At 46.5% G+C, this 15,895-nt stretch overlaps 1 protein-coding gene across 4 annotated transcripts in view; it reads left to right on the top strand.

The window, feature by feature from the left end:
* The window catches only part of LOC119403470 (pancreatic lipase-related protein 2), a 33,192-nt gene that overhangs the window by 12,372 nt on the left and 4,925 nt on the right, over positions 1–15,895 (top strand). For all 4 annotated transcript variants that reach the window (XM_049418116.1, XM_037670403.2, XM_037670416.2 and 1 more), the window contains exons 2-4: positions 1,108–1,148; positions 9,241–9,350; positions 15,520–15,846. In XM_049418116.1, the coding sequence (XP_049274073.1) occupies positions 1,127–1,148; positions 9,241–9,350; positions 15,520–15,846 (459 nt within the window). In that variant the 5' untranslated portion in view covers positions 1,108–1,126. The remainder of the gene's footprint in view (positions 1–1,107; positions 1,149–9,240; positions 9,351–15,519; positions 15,847–15,895) is intronic.

Here is a 15,895-nt window from a genome sequence, read left to right as displayed (position 1 = left end):
GGGTCATAATTTATTAAGCCTCTTAGGTCTGCCTTCTTGTGTATTAACAGGATGCCATTTTTCCAGTTCACTGGCACATTTGAAGTTTCGAGACATTGTAGCAAGTTTATTAAATATATAATCCCCTCGATTTTTGATCAAATCGACTGCTATGCCGTCTTTCCCGGTTGCTTTTCCGCGGGGTGTATTCGTATGACTTTTCTAACCTCATCCGTAGTTAACATATAGAACTTCAGTGTCTTCTTCGACTTTGATTTCACTCGAAGATGGGTCACTTATCTGCGAACTGTGTAGGTCTGAGTAGTAAGTCTTCTGTCACCTTCGCTATGTCGTTGAACTTGCTAATAATATTGTCATGCTTATCTTTTAGTGCATGCATTTTGGTCCTTCCTAAACAGAGATTACTTTTAGTTGTTTTCATGCTGCCGGCTTATTTTACTGCTCCCTCTATAACTTCGGTTTGTAATTGCTTATGTCACTGACACTGTTATTATTTATCAGCTTTGTTAGCTCAGCAAATTCTATTTTAGAACTTGAGTTAGTGTTAGTCATATTGATCTGTTGTCGTTTCTTTATTAAGCCTTTTGTGGTTTGGGAGAGTTTTCTTACTTCTTGTCTTGGTGCTTTACCTCGAACTTTAGTACAATCATCGCATACTGCCATTTCCAAAATATGGAGCTGAAACTTGGAGGATAACAAAGAAGAGAGAAAGATGAAGAGAAAGTCCTAGAGGTTAACCACATATTAGCATCCGGTTTGCTACCAAGCAGTGGGGCCAAGAAAGAGGAACCAGAGGACATTAAGATATCCAAGAAGTTAATCTCGCTCGTGTTCTATGGGCATAAGAGAATTAATTATCGTGAATTGTTGCGTAGACCTTTTATTCACGAAGTAGCTTTACTCATTCTACCTTAAAATTAAATGTGCATCAGTAACGCAATGCAACCATAGTCATATATTATGAAGCCAGTACGTACCACTGCCAAAGAAATTGCGAATGCTAACTTTAGTGAAGGTGTTGATTTTAATTATTGGAATGGAAGAGGGGTAAATTTCCGTCGACCTTCTTTAATTCGCAGTCAGTAACAATTTTTAATATGTTCACAGGCCCGAAAGTGTGTGAGGAATGTCCGTGAGGCTAGCAAGAGGTAAGTCGTTCTTATTTTCCCAGAGTTACTCCCCGTACCCCTGATTGTCTGCCTTTTCATCTGCGCGTGCTTTTGTTTATATGCTTTAGATGCATATAAACATCTAACAAAGGTGGGGATGCGGAAACTGCGGCACACACTACAGGCTAGTTGCGAAAACACGATGAGCACATAGCGTCTACTTGCGACGAGGTCCCTAAGCTTTCCTATGCAGCCCACCAATGAATAGTGTGTTGCTTTTGGTACAGGAGCATATTACCCCATAAAAACTTTGAATAAAGTGCGCCGTGATTTGTTGACAAGTACGTTTGAATGCTTGCAACTGTGTGTTCCTCGAAGTCATTCGACGCCAAAGCACGGATGACCTCATTTTTCTTTAAACATGGCGTCGAAAAATAAGGTACAGCCATTTAGTTAATTTTTTTGTTTTGCTCTTGAGAAATGAAACGAAACGAGCCATGCGTATTTTATGAAGAGCTGATTGTCAAATTACACCGTCACACTGTTGACTTTGAAGACCAGATGCCGTTATAACCGGCACTTTAATCGTTACGCTCATTTAGTGATGCGACCCTCTCATGCAGAAGCAAACAACTACGACTGTTTTAGCGTCTGAGCCATCATTAGTTACGAAACGTAATCATCTGAGGGCACCAGACCTGCTTCTCTCAACTGCTGTTGGCGTGGCCATTCAGCGGGTCGTCGCCTGTTCTAGCCGGTGAGGAACGCCTGCAGCTGTGTCTCTTCCCAGCAACAGTCGTGCCGTCTAAGGGTGGCACTTCTCTTCATTTTGTGCTAAGAGACCTGACTGCGAGCGCGCCTCGCCGAAATATGCTTCAGGCGCTCGTTCTTGCAGCCGATCGTAGAACCCTTGGAGGAGGCGCAAGTTCTTGCACGAGACCTTACGGAGTGCGCTAATTTGTGCGCTCTCTCCCGAAGCGGCTACCGACCCCCACGAGTCGCCGTGTCAGTGACACGCCACCGTACTTGCGAAAAAATAGGCGCGAGCAGTCCATCGGCCAGATATGTCGGTCGAAGGAACACACCCTTGAAAGCATATCAATCTGGCTTAATTTTAGCGCATTGGATAAGAGTTGCCTCACTCGTGTAAACTTCCACAGAAAACGAGAAACAGTGCGAACCGCAAAACAACAGGACAGAGACGGACTCTGTCCGCCTCTGTCCTGTTCTGAACAAATGCGATAATAAAATGATCAATGATAATTTATGGACATTATTTTTCTGGCAAAAGGCTCTGGTTTCATACAATTTCGAAGGGATGAATCATTTAGCATCAGTACCTCAATATCAACACGCGCGAACACCTGCGGATACTCCGAATAAATGTGATGATAAAATGACCCGTAAAAAAAAATACGCATTGCAACCTTTTTTTTTGGTGCCATCCATTGGGAAAACAAGGCGGGGGGGGGGAGGGGGGGAGTCCCAAAAACAAAAAAAGGAAGGAAAAAAAGTACGAAAGGCGTCCGAGGCGCACTGGATACCCCACAAGGTGTACAGAGAAAAGAGAGAGAGAGAAGAAGTAATAGAGAAGGAAAGGCAGGTAGGTTAACCAGTATAGGACAACCGGTTTGCTACCCTACACATGGGGACAGGGTGGGGGAGATTAAAGATGGAGAGGAAAGAGAGAGAGAAAGATAGAAAGATAGCGCATGACACTTCACACACAGAATCAGTCGGTCACTCTTGCGTGGCACGCGACATTTCTGTCACAGCCGCTTGTCCAAGTTCGTCTCTCTTAAAAACCTCAGCAGTGCCTTTGTCGCCTTCAGCTGTGATGTCTTCTGTTGACGGCATGCAAGAATTGTTTCAACAGACATTTGTCAACTGTCAAGGCGCGCTAGAACGGACGCCAGTGACAGTCTGTGAACATTATATGCCGGACAGTCGCACAGGACGTGGTGTAGCGTCTCCTCGCAACGACAGGCAACGCAAAGAGCGTTGTCGGCCATTCCAAACAGAAAGGAATCCGACTTCGTAAATGCCACGCCTAGCCATAAGCGATAAAGCAGTGTGGCCTCTCTTCAGCGGAGTCCAGTTGGCATACAAAGATGCATCAAAGAGGACAGGTGGCGTTGACGATTGGTCCGGTTGGTTCGGTTGCTTGGTAGGCACCATAGAGCGAGCGTTATCTCATGTGCAAGCCCTCGAATACTGCTGGCAGCGTCAGACCTTGAAAGTGGGATGGTATCTTCCTGTGTGCTTTCATGAGCTGCCCGAGCGGCATTATCGGCGTGTTCGTTCCCTATGATGCCGCAGTGACTTGGCAGCCACTGAAACGTCACATGGTGCCCTTTCTCATGTGAAGTATGGAGAAGACATCGAATTTCAAATACGAGCTGTTCGTATGGCCCGCGACGCAGAGCAGATATCACAGATTGTAGGGCTGCCTTTGAGTCGCTGAAGATAGACCAATGTTGAGGTGGTTCCCGATTGACTAAACAAAGTGCAGCGCGCAGAGCAGCTAGTTCCGCAGCTGTCGACGTCGTGGAGTCCTAAAGCTGATGGTAATAGCTCTTGCTGGGACAACCACCGCACCGGACGAACACTGGGTGTTTGTGGAACCATCTGTATATATATGTACACTGTCCGCATACTTCTCGTGCAAAATAAGTAGAGACAGTTGTTTCAGCACAGGTGACGACAGCTCAGACTTTTTCTGGATCCCTGGTAGACAGAGTTGAACTGTGGGCCGAATAAAACACCAAGGGGGCATCGGTGGTTTAGATGCAGTGGTGAAGCCCGAGGGAAGTTTGTCCTTGTACTTGACGATAGTTTTAGAGAATGATGCTTGGCGCCTCTCTGAAGGCAGTGTTGCAAGGTGATGACAGGGAGCACGTGCAAAATGTCTGACGTGTGTTCTCAGGACTTCCACCGTAATGTGAGTTTGCATTGGATGGTCACGAGCAATCGCAATAGTTGCCTCTGTTGAGGTACATGTACATCTGGGCAAACCAAGGCACGCTGTGAGTGCTTGAGCTTGTACTGCCGGCAGAACACGAATATTAGTCTTACAAGTATTTCTCAGCACGAGAAAGGGCGCTCTGTAGAGTTCCAGCATTGCGTCTACTGACACCCCCCACGTCTTTCCTGCCAAGAACTTGAATAACTGGGAAATTGCTGTCAGGCGCTGCTTCAGGTAGGCCACGTGCGGGCTCCAACAGAGGTCCCTGTCAATGATGACGCCAAGAAACCTGTGAGTTCTGGCATAAGGAATGGGCCGCCCGATGATTGAGATGACATAAGGTTTCACTAGTTTCCGAGTGAATGCCACCAGTGCGCATTTTTCTGGTGATATGCTAAGACCTTGTTTACACAAGTAGCTAGCTGTCAATGTTGCTGCTCTTTGAAGCCACGCACGTATCTGAGGACGTGTGACTGCCGAAGTCCAGACACAGATGTCAGCGCATATTGAGACCTTGATGGTAGTTGGCAAGTAGTCAGCAAGCCCAATAAGTGCGAGGTTGAGGCTGAGAACTCCGCCTTGAGGAACGCCCCGGAGGTATAGCGTGGTGTAGTTGGGCCATCGTCTGTTAACACAAAGAATGACCTTGCAGCCAGCTAACTTGCAATCCACGAAAAAATTCGACCACCGAGGCCCACCGCCGCAAGTGCATCGAGAATGGCCTCATGTAATACGTTATCGTATGCACCTTTCACATCTAAGAACAAAGCTGCAGATAGTCGCTTGCGGGACTTTTCGTGCTGAACATACGAAACGAGATCAACTACATTGTCGATGGAAGAGCGGTCACGTCGGAAACCAGCCATGGAGTTCGGATAAATCTTGTAGTGTTCAAGGTACCACTCCAGGCGGCCAAGGATCATTCTTTCCATCGTCTTTCCTACGCAGCTGGCTAGTGCATTTGGTCGGTACGAGGTGAGTTCGAGTGGCGATTTGCCCTGCTTCAAGAGGGGCACCAAGCGGCTTACTTTCCAGTCATCGGGAACATTGCCATCCTGCCATGAGGAGTTGTAGAGGCTCAGCAATTCTCTCCTTGCGGCTTCTCCCAGGTTGCACAAAGCTCGATATGGTATACCATCTGGACCCGGAGAGGTAGAACGCCTGCAGAGAGCTAGTGCCACCTCGAGCTCCTCCATTGTGAAAGGGAGGTCCATGCGGCAGTCACTGGAATGGGGGACGTCACCTCGGGCTGGAGAATCTGGACGAATCGTTTGGTTGGCGATCCGCGCATAAAAATCTGCTGCGACATCGATGTCTTGCCGCCCATTCGTTAAGCTCATGTCCTTTATGAACAAGCCCTTACAAATTGATTTATTGCTACGCACAAGAGACAAAATTATTAATGTCTTATCCAAGCCTGGAGACCACTGAAGTACTGACGACCTAATAAATCTAAGACCATTCGCGCCAAGTTCAATGCCGTGCAAGTCAACGAAGCGAATGGACGCATCCACGTGTAGTTGTCGACCCCCTAGTAACAATACGTTACTGAAAACGCAAATGAGGGACGAATGAATATCTGTAACATTGATTAGTATGGCCAGTATCGAGTGCGATTCAAAACGGGTGCCCAGCCCGCCAATATACAGCGCTGGCAGCGCTGCCGCGCGGTCACCTCCAGCGGTCACGTCCCGAAAGGGCCCCATCTGATCACGTGGCCACACAAAACGATGACGCGAGTTTCTGCTGACATTTCGTCTGCTATAGGCGCGCACGTGTAGTCATGTCTTCACCACTACCATCGTCGTCGCCGCCGTCATCAGTGTCTATACGTGATGAAGAAAACATTGAGGAATTTGGAATCGCTGCGATTCACGACGTCGCAAATCATTTTCACTTCGATCCTGTGCAAAGCAGCGATTCTGAAATCGACGCCGGTCAGAGCAGCGACGAGTAGGCACTGGAGACGCACGCTTAGGCCATTCTGGCTGGAAAGAACACAGAGCAGGAAGAACAGAAAGAAACGTTGTGTAAAGGACAGGTGCTCCTATCCTGCTCATAAAAATAAGAAGTCCGGTGGATAACAACAACAAACGATTTATTGAACGATTTATTAAAGGTGAAATAGGTCCGCCCGGTTCAGAATTCCAATCGCCTCTGCCTATTCAACCATTACGCCGGGTTAGCCTTCTTACACTGCTTCGGCCACCCTCTTCGCACACTGGGAATATAGAATTCGTTTTTCTTGGAATTCATTGGTTCATGCCGTGTTGTTGGTTGCATTTAAAAGAAAACGTCTTAATGTACCAGCAGCGCGCGCGCGCACCACACAGACACACACGCACACACACACACACACACACGCACACACACACACACACACACACACACACACACACACACACACACACACACACACACACACACACACACACACACACACACACACACACACACACACACACACACACACACACACACACACACACACACACAGGAAAGAAAGGAAAAAAAGAGAAAAAAAATTAGAGTGGCTTAGCTCGGCTATGCCAGGATATACGTAGCGTTTGCAAAGGTTTAGCTGATTATTCTTAGCTTTCAAGATTGTCTAGGATTATTAGCCTTCTTTTGTTCATTCTTCGTACGCTGAACCGCTCATTGAAAGGCAACTACTTCGGGATCCGATGAGATAAGCGTCTCGGCTCTTCTGCGCCGTTGAGCAGCATTTGCGCTCTCCTTCTCCATGGCGTTACCGACCTGCAAACGCCAGTCAGAGGCGCTATCAAGCGGCTCCAGCGCAGTGTCAGACGGCGACTGCACAGCGAAGGCGAATAGCAGCGCGCGCGCCGGCGCCAGTGTGTCTGCCGTGGCTACGACGCAACTCCTCCCGAACGCGCAGACCAGCAGCGGCGAGTCGCGCGCGGCGGTGGCGGAGAGCGCGTAAGATGCCGGCTCCGGTGAGCCAGCTGTGTGGCATCACTGATCCTCGCGCATGCGCAGCACGGCTCATGAGAGAGAGAAAAAACATTTATTTGTGGAGGCCTCAAGGATTATCCTCGTTGGGTGGAGCCCTTAGTTCAGGGCCCCATTGGCTCGCGCCACACCACGTGCCCGCTGGATCAGCCGACGCTGCTCCTGCGGCTCTGAGCTGGTCAGCGCAGTCTCCCAGGGGGATTGTGAGGGTGAAGGAATAGGGCGGCAGCCCGGTGGTTGTGGATATTCTCAGGTGCAGTGATACACCGTGGGCTTCGCTCCACAATAGGGGCAGTATGAGGGATATTGTGTGCGGTGGAAGAGATGAAGGGTGTAAAGGCAGGGGAATGAATTAGTCTGAAGCTGCCGCCAGGCAACAGCGTCTTCTCGGTTGAGTGATTTGTGTGGTGGTGGGAAGTACATGCGGCTTTGTCGGTAGTGTTGTAGCGTTTCAGTGTAGTTGAGTGGTTCTGTTGGTGCATCGTCTGGGTTGGACAGCTCTTCCGGTGGCACCCGGTTTGTAAGTTCTCGAGCTACCGCATTAGCGCGTTCATTGCCATGGAGAGAGGAGTGTCCAGGTGTCCAGACGATACGCACCCTGTGTAACAAAGTGGGATGTATTGATGTCAGGATACGGTGTGTGTAGGGTGTGACCATTCCTTTCGCTATGTTCCGACAGGCAGTTTGTGAATCGGTAACCACGGTAATTGGTTCGTCCGGTGCTGATAATTGTGAAGCGTGTATAATAGCCAGGGCGATAGCAGCCTCCTCTGCCGTGCCACTGTCCAGTGTTTTAAGCGTAGCCGATACCGTTACAGAATCGGTGTTGTCCACTACGACCAGACACATGGCCCGCTTTTGTGGATATCGGGCCACATAAGTGTAAAGGAATGGTGCGTTAGATGTGCCGTCACCTACAACTCGCATTAGAGCTTGAACTCTTGCCTGTCTCCGGCCTTTATGTCGATCAGGGTGCACGGCTCATGAGGATCCACGTGAAATCGGCTCCGGCTAGGCAAGTGTAGCTAACGCTACAAAATAAAACACTGAGAGTGTGTTCTCATTACAGTCGTTCAGAAAGACCGATAGAACGCAAGAAGTGGAGTAGCGCTTACATGGCCTTCTGCGATTTTACTTCCTGTCGATGGCGTAGAAGTCTTTCTTCCGACAGTGGTCGGTTGTCCAACTTGTTGAGCGCGTTGCAAAAAGATAGTCTCTGTGCAGTTATATTCATATATATATTTTTGTCTGCCGTGAGGAAGCAATAGAATTGAAATAAAACGAAGAAATTTCAAAAGCGAACGACAAGATCGAATACGGTCGTATGTATTAATGACATCTTAATTACTGTTCGCAATTTCTAACTTTTGCTTCTTCTATCAAATTATGCATAAGGCTTAACACCTACATATCTAAGCACTGCGTATCATTACGATATGTGAAACGCGTTTTGACAGCAATTCTTGCTTTTCTATATAGCACGCTTGAGTCTTATTTACAGCATATACGCGAGCTTCTATACGAAACACGTTCAGTGGAGAGAGAGAGAGAAAGAAAGCACTTTATTTGCAATCGTCGCCGCTCCCCCTCTCACCCTCTAGCCCCCACCCCCACCCCTGTGGGAATTTGTTCGCGCGTAATAAGCCACTGTGGCTACGAACTCAATACAGCAGTAGTAATCGCACTGAGAATAGTCTTGACTGCATTGGAAGGTAGCTGAAAGCTAGTATTTTTTACCAGCAACTACAATACCTGCCATGAAGAACAAAGGCCCGTCAGATGCATTTAAAGCGCATCCAACGTAAGCGAGCCAACAGACAGGCCGGACGGAAAGGACAATCACACGTACAGTACCAGCCTGGACAACAGCTGCAAGGTCCTAAACAACCTTTTTCGGTTTGCCTCAAAATAGTCGGGCAGTATACTGGCGGCACTCACCTACTCGGTTTTCAGCAGTCGGATCGTGTACCGCTGCCCAACTTTCAGCCGTAACGTCACGGGAGATATATCAAGAAGATGGATGTGGGAATTTCATTACAGCGCAGAAATTTGTAATGAGTGTAGCACAGTAGTCAAATCGCAAGACAAGAAACAAGATATCTGGCATTGTTGTTTTGAACTACAATAACTTGTCTTGCAACTATAGCTACAAGTTCACTAACTTTCACTGTTGTCACTTTCTCTTTTTTCAAGCCTCTGTGGCAGTAATCGTTTTCGCAGTGTGCGCCAGCGTGGCACAGATCAAAACCAAAACCTCCAGTGTAAGCGAAGGAGAAGAAAAGGTGGACGAGAAGACAGATGGCGTAAGTCGGTTACAATAACTTTAACAAGCACAGACATATTTTAGTGGACCCCGGACACGGGTTAGTTTTACATAAAGTTCTCTCTCTCTCTCTCTCTCTCTCACACACACACACACACACACACACACACACACACACACACACACACACACACACACACACGCTTCAATTCTGGTGGAATTTTTAAGGAGACACTGAACAGCAAACCTATATCACTTTACACAGGTAAAGAAGTCCTTGAAAACAATAGTCTCATAAATTATGTTGAAAAGCGTTGATAACGCAAAAATAAAGCTCAAGCTTTACTTTTCCGGATTTCGCGTTGAAATGTTATCGCCAGCACGCCGATACAACGCCAGAGATTTAAGTAATTTTTTTTTGTATTTGGAAAGGTTTGGAGCAGGAGACGATTAAAAGTCTTTATGTATCGAATGGCTGCTTGCTGCAGAATAAAATGTGGTCATTCGTTATCGAAATATATATAAAAGCATGGCAAGTCGGTGCGAGAGGTACGGACACATGACCACCAGCCAGCCACACCACTCCCCCTCCTTTTTTTTGTTAGATCTGTACCCCTGAATAAGCAATCAAAGTGCTCCGATTTCTTTTTTTTCTAAGGTTTGTCTCTTGATAAAAGTGTTCTCTTTTCTATTATGAAGAAGTAACTTACGAATACTAAAGCATTAGTTAAGATTGATCTCTGTAGTGTTTGTAAAATGGGCCCACGACATCCCTTAGCTGACTCGGCTGGATTCGTGGGACCGGACGCACGCAGCATGAAATTTTTCCGGGCAAATGGGGGAGCTCTATAACACTCCTTTCTTTTCGTGTTCGTTCAATTTTACTGCCAAATGTACAGCAACAGTAAGCTGGGCAAGTTGACATGGTTAGATTGCAAACAAACAGCGTACAAACATACGGACCAAGAACTGTCATGCTACATATCTTGGCCTGTGTGTTCGTTGGCTGGTTCACTACGATACAACATTATTAAACGTACAGTACAGCCATTTACCTGAACCACGACATGGAACCGATAGGGAGTCGTGAAGGCAGTCTGCAGAAACAGAGCCGGTATGTTACAGGCAGATGCATTGCGACAAATAAACAGTTCTTTTGATGGAAGTTTACAATTCGTAGAGCCATTCCCCTCTTGCATATTCTCAGAAATCTCGTTCGGTATAACGGATCTCAAAACAATGCACTCCCCGGGTCGCACCATTCACACCATCATAATCATCATATTTTTATGTCATATTCCTTTATACATGCTGCTGCATATGCGACTACATATTGTAATACCATATTGAATATCATTAAATTTTGACACTCATTACTAGCACACCCTAACACGGCGAAACAAAAATAAACCATGATGGCAACGGATCTTATATATTTCGGAAACCTTTAGAAGAAAAGCAAGCATAACAAGCTTTAGAATAAATTTCAAAATAACGAGTAAGCTTTTGGTGGGCTTGTCAACAGTGCAACCAATAAACATTTCTCCATCGCAAGTGTATGCCAAGGTTTATTACGTGTTTATTATGATGTCAGACTTCGAGAAAGAGATAGCGGAATGAGATATCGATGGAGGAAAGGAGGTTGAAGGGAGAAAAGACAGGGAGGCAGACGAGTGCCCGGTTTGCCATTCCGCTCATGGATATGCAGGGACGAAAATTAGAAAAGAAAGAAGGTAGAGACACACAGCACTAACTGCCCACACAGAATGACATGAGCAGCAAGTCTACAAATGATCGCAAAATCTTGTAGACTTGACGTTCCGATTGAAGTAGTGGCTAAGAAGAGCGGTGCATGGGCCGGGCCGTCCGAAGAGTTTTACGCTGGGCCCTGGTTTGAAGCCGCGGGTCGGACTCGGGCCCGCCTATTAAGGGCATATGTCAGGCCTCCGAGCACACGCGAACGTTACGCACGGCATGATCCGAGATATTCTATGCCAAACTGAAATGACGCGTGCAAATAGCGGGCTCCTAGTGTACCTCAGCACAGAAAATAGAAAAACATATGAAGTTCTAACATTTTGGTTTAGAAAAAGTAAGCATTGTTTCCGCGTAACGAAAAAGTAAATTATACAAAAAAAGAAGCTTTCAGACCATTTCTCTATACTTTGCATAACATCCACGAGCGCCAGTATATAGCGAACGCTATATTAGTGCAGCTGGGCATTTATTCCTATAGAGGAGGACCTTCTTTAAGGCCAAAAACCTGGACAACCTCCTGCTTTTGCACAACAAAATGCAGATTTCTGCCTTCTGCCGGCCTTTGCCAAGTCCTATTGTTATGATATTGTTTTCGAGTGCATTCTTTGTGTCGTAGCGTATTATTTAAAGCGTATTTTCTGCCTTTATTTCGGTAAAAAAGAGGAGGAACCTTGTATCTGGGATAGCCTGAAGTATTGTGTCTGACAGCTTAACTATAAATGAAAACCAGCAGACTGCTGGTTTTCATTAAACTTATGTAAAACAAAGAAGCCAGCCCTCAAAAACTCCCTTCCTTCATGCAGCTTGACTATGTTATTTACATCGTACGTCGAGATTACGTTTTCATGTCGCAATTACAAATGAACGATCTACATATCATTTGCTTTTGCTTGCTGCACACAATATATAATCTTAAATTTCTTTGTATTGCTGAAGCAAATTATTAAAGCGCCTCTTTTAAAAATTTTTGTAATCATTAATGTTTCCAACATGAAGTGTAGACAAAAGCATTAAACAGAATGTGCTGGTTTTCTTTCTACCAGCTTTTTCCTGTTGTACGCTTTGTCTTAAAAACATTTTGGCTATGTTTTGTTGTTACTGTACTATTATGATAATGACTCTTCGTGTACCACATAAGCAACATTTAATTTGTATTCTATGGTATTACGTGCCGCAACCACGATATGATTACGAGGCACCCCATAGTAGGGACCAGGTTAATTTCGACCTCCTGCAGTTCTTTATCGTGCACCTAAATCTCAGTACACAGGTGTCCTTCCATTTAACCCTAATCGAAATGAAGCCGCCACTGCTGGGAATCGAACACGCGTCCTAGAGCTTAGTAGCGCAACGTTTAACCCTAAGATACCGCTGTGAGTAAAGCAAGTCGACAGACCTTTTTCCCAAGATAAGATCCTCGGATCGCGGCCCTACGCGTCGCAGGCCAGCAAAGCCACGCGGGCATTGCTACTGTTTTCAAAATTGACCGGGTTAAGTGATCGCTTGTGGGCGTGTAATGGAGAGGCGCGCATGTACACTGACACTGACAGTGATTTCTTCCCGCACTTTCTTTAATTCCTTTTCCCCCAGTGTAGGGTAGCAAACCGGACGCGCGTATGGTTGGCCTCCCTGCCTTTCATTTCTTTCCTTCCTCCTCCTCCTCCTCCTCATTGCATGTACTCCGGATTTTCTGAGTAATCGCCACCTACAAATGACTAGGCACCAATAACAACATTCATCACCAAATTTCTTCCAGCTTGCCCAGGTCGGGCATGTTCGTGCGCACGCCGGCCCTGGCTAAGCTTAGTGAACGCCAGGGCTCGGGCCCACGGGTCCGGGCTGGGCTAGGCCCTGTACGCCCGTGCGGGGGCCAGGCTCGGGCTTGGTATCACGGGCCCTAGCTGAACTGTGGTCTAGGATAAGGTGGTTTTAACAAATTATATTGCTTTTAAAGTAAGGGCCGAATTTCATTGGATACTATAGCCTGTCTTTTTCTGCTTTCTCTAACATTCTGTAACGGTTGAGCAGTGTCAGAAAGTTTCGCGAATAATATGGCTTCGTATTCAAACTCCACAAATCTGCAGCAAATGTAGATAGCGTAGATTAGTAAGAAGTAGCGGATTGCTTGAAGTTAACTTGAACTAAATTAATGTGATTTTAATGTGAAATATCCGCTCAATTAGATTTAGGTGCACCTTAAAGAACCCCAGGCGGTAATTATTGATCTGGTGTCCTCCATTACTGCGTGAGTCATAATTAGATCGTGGTTTCGGCACTTCAAATTCCCGAACTTAATTTTTAAATGAGTAGGCATTTCTGCGCGTACCCAACGAGGAAACCTGTCCATCCGTCCGACAGTCACGTGAGACGAATCGCTATAAAGAAAATAATATGTACAAAAAGGAAATTGCATATACAGGAAAAACACGTTGGCGGGGTTGAGTTTCGAAGAGACGACCCCACGCCCAGCAGCAGTTTTTGACCCACTGGGCAAAACACCCGCGTTGGCAGTAGTAAATACACCTGAACCAGATGAATGTGTTGTACGAACGGGTATACAGAAAGACGCTGACAAAGGCAATAAAAAGAGAGGAAATACGCCGTGCCGGTGCCGTCCGAACGCGATGTACCAAGGAAAGTCGCAAAGCGCAATAAGCGCGGAAATTACAATCGCATGATACCGGACCACATCGGGAAACAAGACCATACGACGAGCAAACAGCAGCTGATTAGGAGCTAACGTTTACGCATCACTTCCAAGAGGAGATTCTGCGTAAAGTTTTTATACAGTGAAGCTGTTTAGTAAATCGTTTCTTGTGAGTCGATCGCAGAAAACTATCACAATCTTAACGGGTGTGTGCCAGTGTGCGGCTACCTGAGAACGAGTACAGAGAGAGAGAGAAAGAAAGAGAGAAACGAGAGGAAAGAAAGGTATAAAGATAGAGAGCGAGAAAAATTCCTGCCGAAAAAATTTCTTCACGAGGCGGGATTCGAACCCGCGTACCCTCGATACGAAGGCGAGCGTCCTAACCATTTGGCTATCCAGGCACGCTAACAGAGCATAGCCTTGTATAATATAGTGTAGCAAGGGAGTAAATAAAGGGAAGTGAGCATGAGGAGGAGGGATGTGATGGTGAGGAGGGAAAGGAGGAGGGGATAGAGTAAAGCGTAACACAGAAAGAATGAGAACGAGAGAGAAGAAAGAAATGCAGAAAGAAAAAGACAGAACATCAACGAAAGAGAGAGAAAGAAGATAGAAAGAAAGAGGAAGCAAGCATCGCCTCGTCTAGTGACCACCTGGCCAAGCCGCGCATGCGTAGTAACTAAGCCACGCCCGCCGACGGGGACATTGCGCGCAACCTCCGCTCTATAGTGCGTAGCCTGGCTGCGTACTCCCGAGGAGGAAGCCGCGCATCTCGAAGCTAGACGTGTCGGTCGACGGGGAGTACGAGCGGCGACGGGTCTGTGCTTCGCTGTGCCAAGCTTCGCGCGACTTAGTGCGAACTGTCACCAAATTTAAAGAGGAAAGCAATTTATCTCGTATTAGCAAATTATCCTTTGACCGTAGCAATAAGAGCCATCTGCCCCGAGAAGATGCTTGGTATGCCACAAAACTACAGAAAGAAAATACAGATGGCAACACCTCCCTTGAGGTTGCCGCGCCAACCGGCTGTGAGCTCATCAATTCTGACAGAGTCCGATCGCGTCATTACATTTCTTCATCAGTGAAGATGAATTGCGCTGTGTTTTAGGGGAGAGACAACATAGTAAGTTTCAAGACATCTTACTGAGCTGGTGCGGCCAAAGTACTAAAAAATACTTCGAAATCAATCAGGTCAAAATGAACGAAAGGGGAATGAATCAATATATCGTTTCATCGCTAGATAGAACCTAATGAAACCAACAGACAATGAAGCCAAGTAAAGTATAGGGATTATTATTCGTATAGTCTTTAACTGTAGTGTAGTTATTATGACACAAATGGAAAGAAATTAAAGTGGACGAAAAAGCAACCTTGCCGCCGGTAGGGACCGAACCTACAACCTTCGGGTAACGCATGCCACTAGTTATCCGCGTACAACACGTTACATCCGACGAGCACCATGCGTGCTCATCGGACACGCTCACTCGCCTTTCACGGTCCAACAAGGCGTTGACTAGAATGACTGTCTGCGAGGAAGTGCATATAACTAAAACTTGTTTGCAGTGACCAACATACACTAAAGCTTGAGTAACCTAAGGAAGGGAACTAAATTAAGAGCAAAGCGCTTGTTTCATTTATTAACAGCTCGTTTTTATAGCCATAATTCCTGCAGACCCAACAACCACTTAAACACTAATCGCCTAATAAGTAGTTGCGTCGTATACCCCACCATGTAGTCTCTTTAGAACAACGACCCTCTAGTGCTCGTATCCTTCATTATATATATGTCTACTCACTCCTTGAACAGATATGGCCTCTCAAGTTCACGCTGAAGTCTATTTCGCTGATCAAAGACATGCGCTGCTACAGAGGTGTGGGCTGTTTCCGCAAGGATGACAAGTACCGGCTGACTCATCCGCTTTCGCTCCCCAGGCGGCCCAGGTACGTGAGGACTAAGTTCTACATCTACTCTCGTAACAACACGGGCGGCCGGAGATTGCGAACGAGATTTCTGCGGCGAGACGGGAAGCCATTTTTCCAAGAACTTAAGGATCTCATCATCGTCGCACATGGCTACACACAAAATGTCAACAGCAGCTGGCTTCACGAACTCAAGGAGGCTCTGTTGCAGGAGGTACGCCAGACAGCCCTCGTTTAAGTGGCTCACGGCCTTCTTTTCTTTT

The sequence above is a fragment of the Rhipicephalus sanguineus genome, chromosome 1 (genome assembly GCF_013339695.2).
Source record: "Rhipicephalus sanguineus isolate Rsan-2018 chromosome 1, BIME_Rsan_1.4, whole genome shotgun sequence".
NCBI lineage: Eukaryota > Metazoa > Arthropoda > Arachnida > Ixodida > Ixodidae > Rhipicephalus > Rhipicephalus sanguineus.
This window is presented reverse-complemented; position numbering and strand designations above follow the sequence as displayed.